The 10,933-nt window shown below is 57.8% G+C and overlaps 1 protein-coding gene across 1 annotated transcript in view; it reads right to left on the bottom strand.

Moving 5' to 3' along the window:
* LOC128980272 (erlin-1-like) overlaps positions 1-10,923 on the bottom strand; it is a gene marked incomplete at its 3' end in the record, with an annotated part of 22,208 nt that extends 11,285 nt beyond the window's left edge. The window contains exons 1-3 of the mRNA XM_054398729.1: positions 10,817-10,923; positions 9,541-9,622; positions 8,182-8,228 (exon numbers count right to left, since the gene is read on the bottom strand). Of these exons, the coding sequence (XP_054254704.1) occupies positions 8,182-8,228; positions 9,541-9,622; positions 10,817-10,923 (236 nt within the window). The remainder of the gene's footprint in view (positions 1-8,181; positions 8,229-9,540; positions 9,623-10,816) is intronic.
* Positions 10,924-10,933: the final 10 nt, after the last annotated feature.

Below are 10,933 nucleotides of genomic sequence, written 5' to 3'. Positions count from 1 at the left end.
TCTAGGCACAAATCCAGGCTGGGTGCAGAGTGGGTTGAGAGCAGCTCTGAAGAAAGAGCCTTGGTGGTGTTGGTTGCTGAGCAGCTGCCCAGGAGCCAGCAGTGCCCTCCTGCAGCCCAGCAGGCAGCTGTGTGCTGGCTGCAGCCAGAGCAGTGTGGGCAGCAGGGCAGCAGAGGGGATTCTGCCCCTTGGCTCTGCTCTGCTCAGACCTCACCTCCAATCCTGCCTCCAGCTCTGGTGTTCCCAGCAGGAGAAGGGTACAGAGCTGCTGGAGAGAGTCCAAAGATACACAATCACAGAGACCTTCAGGGTGGAAAGCCCCTCAGGATCACCAAGGCCAACCCAGAGCCCTACTCTGCAAGGGTCACCCCTAGACCATGGCCCCAAGCACCACATCCAAAACACCTTCAACCACCTCCAGCCTTGGGCACTCCACCACCTCCCTGGGCAGCCTGTGCCAATCTCTGACCACTCCTGCTGGCAAAAACCTTTGCCTAATGTCCAGTCTAAAATGATCTGAGTGCTGGAGCAGCTCTGCTATGAGGACAGGCTGAGGGAGCTGGGGGTGTTCAGCCTGGAGAAGAGAAGGCTCCAGGGAGACCTCAGAGCAGCCTGCCAGTGCCTGAAAGGGGCTACAAGAAGGCTGCAGAGGGACTGTTCCCAAAGGCCTGCAGGGACAGGACCAGGGACAATGGCTTCAAAGTAGAGCAGAGCAGATTGAGATTGGATGTGAGGAACAAGTTCTGCAGCAGGAGGCTGCTGGAACACTGCAAGAGGTTGCCCAGGGAGGTGGTTGAGGCTCCATGGCTGGAGATCTTCAAGGGGAGGCTGGAGAGGGCTGTGGGCAACCTGATCTAGTGGAGGATGTCCCTGCTGAGTGCAGAGGGGTTGGGCTGGATGAGGTTTGGAGCTCCCTTCCAGCCTGCACTACTCTGTGATTCTGTCCTCTCTGGAACTCTGCTGGGCAGCACGAATGAGGTTTGTGCCTCACTTGTCATGCAAACAGCCCCCAAAATGGAGGTTACTACAGAAGACATCACAGAGGATTAACCAGGTTGGGAAAGACCTCTGAGATCAAGTCCAACCTACCACCCAGCACCATCCAATCAACCAAACCATGGCACCAAGTGCCTCTTCCAGTCTGGTTTAAACACCTCCAGGGAGGGTGACTCCACCACCTCCCCAGGCAGCACATCCCAAGGGCCAATCTCTCTGTCTGGGAAGAATTTCTTCCTCCCATCCAGCCCAAACTTCCCCTGGTGCAGCTTGAGGCTGTGTCCTCTCCTTCTGTCCCTGGGTGCCTGGCAACAGAGACCAACCTGTGGGACAATGCCAAGCACTTTACACAAGCCCAGGCAGATGCCATCAGCTGCTCTTCCCTTGCCCTCTGATGATGTAATTCCATCCTAGGAAGCCACCAAGTTGGTGAAAAGGCAGGATTGGCACTTCGTGAAGCCATGCTGGTCACCACCCATCACCTCTTCTTCACTTTCCATGCTCCTCAGCAGAGCCATATCAGCCCAACCTACTCTCTATCCCAGGCACGTTCACTCTCCTTTTCAGCTCCATCCCTCTGCTCCTCCTCGGGGCCCTTCTCTGGGCCCCTTCCAGAAACTCAGTGTTTAGGACCTGTCCTTGTAATGCACTTGCAGCTGGGAGAGGGACACTTTAGATTAACCTGAACATTCAGCTCCTCAATCACAGCATGGGTAAGCCTGGCAGGCACCTCTGCAGGTCATCTGGTCCAACCTCCCTGCTCCAGCAGGGTCAAAGCAGCACAGCTGAACATCTAATGTGGTTCACCTTTGCTTGGCTTGTAGAGAAGGCTTGCAGGACAGCACTAAGCTGTGTGGTGCTGCTGACAGGCTGGAGGGAAGGGATCCATCCAGAGGGAGCTGGACAGGCTGGAGGGAAGGGATCCATCCAGAGGGAGCTGGACAGGCTGCAGGGAAGGGATCCATCCAGAGGGAGCTGGACAGGCTGGAGGGAAGGGATCCATCCAGAGGGAGCTGGACAGGCTGGAGGGAAGGGATCCATCCAGAGGGAGCTGGACAGGCTGCAGGGAAGGGATCCAGCCAGAGGGAGCTGGACAGGCTGCAGAGCTGAGCCCAAGCCAACCTCAGGAGGTTCAACAAGACCAAGGGCAAGGTCCTGCAGCTGGGGCAGGGCAATCCCAGGCACTGAGAGAGGCTGGGCAGGGACTGGCTGGAGAGCAGCCCTGAAGGAAAGGCCTTGGGGGTGCTGGGGGAGGAGAAGCTCAGCAGGAGCCAGCAGTGAGCACTTGCAGCCCAGAGAGCCAAAGTAGAAGTGGGAAGCTGGAGATTGGCTGTGAGGAAGAAGTTGTTGGCCAGGAGGGTGGTGAGAGCCTGGCAGAGGTTGCCCAGGGAGGTGGTGGAAGCCTCATCCCTGGAGGTGTTTGCAGCCAGGCTGGAGGTGGCTGTGAGCAACCTGCTGGAGTGTGAGGTGTCCCTGCCCATGGCAGGGGGTTGGGACTGGCTGAGCCTTGAGCTCCCTTCCAGCCCTGACAGTTCTGTGATTCTATGGCAGCAGGGCCCAGTCCCAGCCCATGGATGTGACCTCACTGGGGAAGTTTTTCTCCTCTTTGTAAGCCATTGCACTGAGCAGACTGCAAAAGCTCTGCTCTGACAACTCCCTCTGAACCATGTCACTAAAGGATAGGAAGGTGGATCAGAAGGAGTCTTACTGCTTCCTGCAATCACTTCTTCTTGCCCTAAAGCCTCTCGACCTGCCCACAAAGCCCTGGCTGCAGCACTACCTGCAGACTGCTCCTCAAAGAGGTTTGAGGGCTCAGGCTGAACCCAGCCAGGGCCTACAGGAACTCTATGCTAATATTTAAGCCCAAGGGATGCCTGAGGAGCTGCTCTAGGAACCTTTTTCACTAGGGACACCAAATCAGAAGAAAAGGAACTCTGCCTCGTTAGTGTTCACAGAATCACAGAACCTTAGGGGTAGGGAAGGGACCTCTAGGGATCATAGAATCACCCAGCTTGGAAGAGACCTCCAAGATCATCCAGCCCAACCTACCACCAGCCCTACCCAATCAACCAGACCATGGCACCAAGTGCCTCAGCCAGGCTCTTCTTGAACATCTCCAGTGAGGGTGACTCCACCACCTCCCTGGGCAGCACATCCCAATGGCAAATCTCTGTCTGGGAAAACTTCCTCCTAACATCCAGCCTAAACCTCCCCTGGAGCAGCTGGAGGCTGTGTCCTCTCCTTCTGTCCCTGGTGCCTGGGAGCAGAGCCCAACCCCCACCTGGCTACAACCTCCCTGCAGGTAGTTGTAGAGAGCAATGAGGTCTGCCCTGAGCCTCCTCTTCTGCAGGCTGAACACCCCCAGCTCCCTCAGCCTCTCCTCACAGGGCTGTGCCCCAGCCCCCTCCCCAGCCTTGTGCCCCAGACCCCTCCCCAGCCTTGTACCCCAGCCCCCTCCCCAGCCTTGTGCCCCAGACCCCTCCCCACCCTTGTACCCCAGACCCCTCCCCAGCCTTGTGCCCCAGCCCCCTCCCCAGCCTTGTACCCCAGACCCCTCCCCAGCCTTGTACCCCAGCCCCTCCCCACCCTTGTGCCCCAGACCCCTCCCCAGCCTTGTACCCCAGACCCCTCCCCAGCCTTGTTGCCCTTCTCTGGACACCTTCCAGCATCTCAACATCTTTCTCAACCTGAGCAGCCCAGAACTGGACACAGCACTCCAGGGGTGGCCTGAGCAGTGCTGAGCACAGGGCAGGATGAGTTCCCTGCTCCTGCTGGCCACACTCTTCCTGATGCAGGCCAGGATGCCATTGGCCTTCTTGGCCACCTGGGCACACTGCTGGCTCCTCTTCAGCTGCTGTCCCCCAGCACCCCCAGGTCCCTCTCTGCCTGGCTGCTCTCAGCCACTCTGTCCCCAGCCTGTAGCACTGCCTGGGGTTGCTGTGACCAAAGTGCAGCACCTGGCACTCAGACTTGTTGAATGCCATCCTGTTGGCCTCTGCCCATCTGTCCAGCCTGGCAAGGTCCCTCTGCAGAGCCTCCTACCCTCCAACAGATCTAGACCTGCTCCTAACTTACTGTCATCTGCAAACTCACAGACGATGGACTCCATCCCCTCCTCCAGATCATCAGTAAAGATCACCCAGTGCAACACCCCTGCCAGGGGGCAGGTCACACAGCAATCGTTCCAGGTGGGTTCTGAATGTCTCCAGAGAAGGAGACTCCACCAGCTGTGTGGGCAGCCTGCTCCAGGGCTCTGACACCTTAACAGTGACAAAGTTTCCCCTCCTGTTCACAAGTCCAAAGTGTTGTCACTCTTCACTTTGTCCTTGTTTGCCACCAGTGAAGCCAGGCTGCCCTTTTGGACTTCAGAACAGAAATCACAGAACCATAGAATCAGTCAGGGTTGGAAGGGACTCCAAGGCTCAGCCAGTCCCAACCCCCTGCCATGGGCAGGGACACCTCACACTGCATCAGGCTGGCCAGAGCCTCATCCAGCCTGGCTGCAAACACCTCCAGGGATGGAGCCTCAACCACCTCCCTGGACAACCCATTCCAGGCTCTCACCACTCTCATGGGGAAGAACTTCTTCCTCACATCCAGCCTGAATCTCCTCACTTCCAGCTTTGTCCCATTCCCCCCAGTCCTGTCACTCCCTGAGAGCCTAAAAAGTCCCTCCCCAGCTTTCTTGGAGCCCCCTTCAGATCCTGGAAGGCCACAAGAAGGTCACCTCGGAGCCTTCTCTTCTCCAGACTGAACAGCCCCAACTCTCTCAGTCTGTCCTCATAGCAGAGCAGCTCCAGCCCTCTGCTCCTCCTGGTGGCCCTTCTCTGGACACCTTCCAGCATGTCCATATCCCTCTTGGAACAGAGGCTCCAGACCTGGACCCAGAGCTCCAGGTGGGCTCTCAGCAGAGTGGAGCAGAGGGGGAGAATCCCCTCCCTGGCCCTGCTGGCCACACTTCTCCTGCTGCAGCCCAGGCTCTGCTTGGCTCTCTGGGCTGCAAGTGCTCACTGCTGGCTCCTGCTGAGCTTCTCCTCCCCCAGCACCCCCAAGGCCTTTCCTTCAGGGCTGCTCTCCAGCCAGTCCCTGCCCAGCCTCTCTCAGTGCCTGGGATTGCCCTGCCCCAGCTGCAGGACCTTGCCCTTGGTCTTGTTGAACCTCCTGAGGTTGGCTTGGGCTCAGCTCTGCAGCCTGTCCAGGTCCCTCTGGATGGATCCCTTCCCTCCAGCCTGTCCAGCTCCCTCTGGATGGATCCCTTCCCTCCAGCCTGTCCAGCTCCCTCTGGATGGATCCCTTCCCTCCAGCCTGTCCAGCTCCCTCTGGATGGATCCCTTCCCTCCAGCCTGTCCAGCTCCCTCTGGATGGATCCCTTCCCTGCAGCCTGTCCAGCTCCCTCTGGATGGATCCCTTCCCTCCAGCCTGTCCAGCTCCCTCTGGATGGATCCCTTCCCTCCAGCCTGTCCAGCTCCCTCTGGATGGATCCCTTCCCTCCAGCCTGTCCAGCTCCCTCTGGATGGATCCCTTCCCTCCAGCCTGTCCAGCTCCCTCTGGATGGATCCCTTCCCTCCAGCCTGTCCAGCTCCCTCTGGATGGATCCCTTCCCTCCAGCCTGTCCAGCTCCCTCTGGATGGATCCCTTCCCTCCAGCCTGTCCAGCTCCCTCTGGATGGATCCCTTCCCTCCAGCCTGTCCAGCTCCCTCTGGATGGATCCCTTCCCTCCAGCCTGTCCAGCTCCCTCTGGATGGATCCCTTCCCTCCAGCCTGTCCAGCTCCCTCTGGATGGGTTCTTTCCCTCCAGCCAGTCCAGGTTCCTCTGGATGGATCCCTTCCCTGCAGCCTGTCTGCTGCACCACACAGCTTGGTGTGCAGTACCCAATGCTGAAGGGCAGGGAGCAAGCCCCAGGCTCCTTCTTATCATGAAGAAACAGATTCAGTCAAAGGCTCCATTTGTGGCCTAACAGAGAGAAGAGGCCCTGCAATCCAGCTCCACTAACCATCTCCTGAAGGATCAGCTTGATTAGGGAGCAGGCAGGTGCCACTGATGTAGAAGATCCTTCCTGGCCCATCCTCCCTCTCTTCACCTCAGATGACAGAGCAGTGCCAGCCAGCACAGCATCACAGGATGGGGTGGGTTGGAAGGGACCTTAAAGATCATCAGAGCACATCCAGTCCAAGCCCCCTGCCAGAGCAGGGTCACCCAGGGCAGTCTGCACAGGAACACATCCAGGTGGGGTTGGGAAGGCTCCAGAGAAGGAGACTCCACAACCCCCTGGGCAGCCTGCTCCAGGCCTCCAGCACCCTCACACCAAAGAAGTTTCTCCTCATGTTGAGCTGAAACCTTCTCTGTTCCACTTTGTCTCCATTCTTCCTTGTCCTATCACTGAGCACCCCCCAACAGAGCCTGGCCCCCTCCCCTTGCCCCCCAGCCCTCAGCTACTGACAGACATTGATCAGATCCCTCTCAGCCTTCTCCTCTCCACACTAAACACCCCCAGGGCTCTCAGGCTCTCTCCACAGGGGAGATGCTCAAGTCCCCAACTCCTCCTCATGGCTCTCCAGTTCCAAGCCCCCTGCCATGGGCAGGGACACCTCCTACCAGCCCAGGCTGCTCAAGGCCTCATCCAGCCTGGACTTGAACCCTGCAAGAGTTGGAGCCTCCACAACTTCTCTGGGCAACCTGTCCCAGTGCCTCACCACCCTCCTCGGGAAGGATTTCCTACTAATGTCTGATTCCAATCCAGCTTCTTCCAGTTCAAATCCAGTGCCCCTTGTCCTGTCACTAAGAGCCTTTGTCCAAAGTCCCTCTCCAGCTCCCCTGGAGCCCCCTCCAAATACTGGGAGACAGCTCTGAAGCCTCCTCTAGGCTGTGCAACCTCAGCTTTGCCCTCACAGCAGAGAGGTTTCCACCTCTTGGATCATCTTAGTAGCCTCATCTGGATCCTCCCAAACAATTCCAGGAGACTAATTTCCTTGAGCTGCTTTTGAAATGAACCAGCTCCCAGCAGGAGGATTTTCACTCACCCTTTACTTTTACCCACTGCTGGGATCAACACTTCCACCAGCCAAAAACTTCAGCACAGAAACAGCACAAAGCAGAGAGCAGACTGAGGCCCAAGCAATGGTCTGAGAGAGTAACTGAGGGAAAACCCCAAGAAAAATCAAAAGGCTGTCACTGCCAGGGCAAATCCCCTCTGAACACCAGCTCCAGGGGAGCAAGAACACTCCTTCCATACAGGCTCACAGGAGGTGAGGGGTTGGGAGGGAGCTCTGGAGAGCTTCCAGTCCAAGCCCCTGCCAGAGCAGGAGCAGAGAATCCAGCACAGGGCACACAGGAACACATCCAGACAGGGCTGCAAAGGCTCCACACAAGGAGACTCCACAACCTCTCTGGGCAGCCTGCTCCAGGGCTCTGGCACCCTCCCACTCAAGAAGTTCCTCCTCCTGGTGAGCTGCAACCTCCTGGGCTGCAGTTTCCATCCCTTGCCCCTTGGCCTATGCCAGGGCACAAGTGAGCAGAGGCTGTCCCTGTGCCTTCCTTCCTGCCCCCCAGCCCTCAGCTCTTGACAGACATTGAGCAGATCCCTCTCAGCCTTCTGCTCTGCAGACTGAACAGCCCCAGGGCTCTCAGCCTCTCCTCCCCAGGCACTGCTCCAGGCCCTTCAGCAGCCTTGCAGCCCTCCCTTGGCCTCTCTGCAGCAGATCCCTGTCCCTCCTGACCTGGGGAGCCCACAACTGGCTGCAATATTCCAGCTGTGGCCTCAGCAGGGCAGAGGAGAGCAGAGGGGGAGGAGAACCTCCCTGGCTCTGCTGGCCACACTCTGCTGCATGCAGCCCAGGACCCCCTTGGCCTTCTTGGCCCCCAGGGCACATTGCTGTGCCAGGCAGAACTTGTTTTTTACCAGATCATTCCTTCCTGCCCCCCAGCCCTCACATACACAGCCACATATCCACCTCCTAACCCCACAGGTGAGGCACTATCAGCACAGCACAGCTCCATCTCATGCTTGGCTGCAGGTCACCATGGCAGGAGAGGCAACATACCCTCTGCTGCTGTTTTGTTTGGGGACTAACTCTCAGGTGTGTGCCTTAGTCTCTGTTGCCCCAGCACTGTGAGTGGCAGGCTGCACACCATGCAGCAGGCTGCATGTGCTCAGCACCAGGAGAAACAGAAAGGAACAACCATACCTGGTCCCACAGGGCACATTCTTCACTTCATCAGTCTGCAGCGTGGTCTGAAACGAGAAGACAGCAAACTCAATTCCCAGAAGGCTCTGCAATCCCCAGTCTCCCACAGCCATTACAGAGGGACATGGAGCCAAACCCAGGGTCCCTGCCTGCCCCCTGACTTCTGCAGGGGAGGGCAGGACAGTTTCCACATTGTCTTTTGCAGGACAGAAAGGTAGTCCTGCTCATCTCCCTACTTCCATGGAAACCGGAGGGAAATTATTTTCCCTGTGAGGATGACAGAGCCCTGGAGCAGGCTGCCCAGGGGGGTTGTAGAGTTTCCCTCTCTGGAGATATTCAAACCCCCCCTGGATGTGTTCCTGTGTGTTCACAGGGGCATCATAGGAACACTGCTCTGGCAGGGGGGTTGACCTGGATCAACTTTCAAGAACCCTTCCAACCCCTAACCTTCTGTGATCCTGTGGCTCTCATCTCCTGCAGCTCTCCTAGGAAACAATGAGGACCACAAAGGCAGCCCTCCCTCCCTCCCTCTCTCCCTCCATCCCTTCCCCTTCCTCCCTCCCAGAGCAAGCTGTCCCCTGCCCCAGGCAATGCATGGCCACCTTGTGGGGACTGAACCAAAAGGACAAGTCCCAGAGCACAGTGGGTTTGGTACCTCAGGCAGAAGGAACTAAGGGCTTAATAGAACCACAGAACTGCCAGGGTTGGAAGGGAGCTCAAGGCTCAGCCAGTCCCAACCCCCTGCCATGGGCAGGGACACCTCACACTCCAGCAGGTTGCTCACAGCCACCTCCAGCCTGGCTGCAAACACCTCCAGGGATGAGGCTTCCACCACCTCCCTGGGCAACCTCTGCCAGGCTCTCACCACCCTCCTGGCCAACAACTTCTTCCTCACAGCCAATCTCCAGCTCCCCACTTCTACTTTTGCTCCATCCCCCCCACTCCTCTCCCTCCCTCACACCCTCCAAAGTCCCTCCCCAGCTTTCTTGGAGCCCCCTTCAGATGCTGCAAGGCCACCAGAAGGTCTCCTGGGAGCCTTCTCCTCTCCAGCCTGCACAACCCCAACTCTCTCAGGCTGTCTGCAGAGCAGAGCAGCTCCAGCCCTCTGCTCCTCCTCCTGGTCCTTCTCTCTCAGCACCTCCAGATCTTTCCTGTAATCATTAAAATTGCAAAAGACCTCTAAGATTATCAAGCCCAAGTGTCAACCCAACACTACCATGACCAGCAAAGCCACATCCTCCTAGGAACTGTTCCTCAGCTCCCCCTGCCAAAACCATTGGCCCAAGTCACCCCCAGCCAGCAACTTCCCCACCCAGATCTGTTCCCACTCCCCCACTTCCAGGATGAGAGGCTACTGACCTGCACAGATTTGAAGGTGGTGATGAAGGGCAGCATGATGTGGTAGCCTGGCCCACTGGGACTAGTTAACAGTGCTCCACCCCTATGGAGAGAGAGGGAAGTGGGGAAGAGGCTCAAGCAACTGCAAGAACAGTGAAGTGCTGTCTGGGAACACTGACTCCCTTTAACCTGCCAGGGGTCTCTGCTGTGGCAGGACAAATTGCCACTACTCACCAACCACCTGCACCAAACTTGTCCTCCTGCTAAAAGCCTGACCTGGAGAGATGCTTCCTGCAGCTCCACAAGCATTCTCCTGAGCCCTGGTGGGCAATGACCTCTCAGAGAGGGCAGGTGGTGCTACAGCCTCCCATCCTTGCAGCACTACAGAGAGCTTCAGGAGCACAGATTCTCCTCCCTAAACAGTTCACTGGTAACCATGGAAGAAGCCAGCAGTTGATATGATGCTGCCAGGGCGGCTTTCCACAAGGCCCTCAGCACAGGTCTTCCCCCAAGGCACAAAGAAAACCCCCAGAGCCAGCAGGTGGCTGAGAGGCAAGGAGAGCTCTAAGCAAGCAATGCTCCTAGTGCAGAGAGGGCTCCTGCAGCATCCCACCAGGGCCTGCTCTCAAGTGAAGGGCAGAGCAGTGCAACCAGGGAGGGGGCCCACAGTGGCAAGTGCAAGGGGAGGAGAAACAGAGCAGAAACACAGCAGCAGCAGCACAAAACTGCAGAAAAGCTCCTGATGAATGTCTATGCTCCTTCCACTCAGACTTGAAGCAGACTCTGGTAAAGGAATGACTCTTGGTGATGGTGTGTCAGCCTCCAGCCTGACAAGCAGATGTTCTACAGATGTGACTCAGGGCAGCCAGCAAGCCCCACGAAGTGAGGCTCAGCCCACAGCCAGGGGTGACAGCCCTCGATGGGAGAAGGAGGGATCAACAGCCATGAAAAGCCTGGACAGAGGAAGAACTTAGCACTCTGAGCTTTGAAATGTAAATGGCAGCTCAGAAAGAGAGGGGGGGGGAAGGGGGAAAGAGAGAGGGGGGGAAGGGGGAAGGGAAAAGCAGCTGAGGATCCAGAAGAGCCAGACTCCTAGGAGTTCTGCACAGAGCCAGAGCACCCAGGCCCGCAGCACTCCTAATGCAGAGAGCACCACCACGACCGCTCTGCCCACCTCGGAGCGGAGAGCAGTCACCTCCCGAGGCGAAGTGGGGCCAGGGATGAGGTTCTCCGGAGACACCGAAACTTAAGGAAGCCTCGAGAAGCTGCGGAGGCAGCGGCAGGTACCGGACCGTACCTGTAGTACACAGCCAGGTGCCCCTCCTCAACTTTGTGGATGGAGGCGTACAGGAAGAAGATGAGGAGTCCGGTGGCAGCTGCGACTACGGCTCCAGCCTGAGCCATGGTCATCCTC

Source organism: Indicator indicator, unplaced genomic scaffold (assembly GCF_027791375.1).
Source record: "Indicator indicator isolate 239-I01 unplaced genomic scaffold, UM_Iind_1.1 iindUn_scaffold_96, whole genome shotgun sequence".
In the NCBI taxonomy this organism is placed as follows: domain Eukaryota; kingdom Metazoa; phylum Chordata; class Aves; order Piciformes; family Indicatoridae; genus Indicator; species Indicator indicator.
The sequence above is the reverse complement of the archived record's forward strand: the minus strand, read 5'-3'. Positions and strand labels throughout refer to the sequence as shown.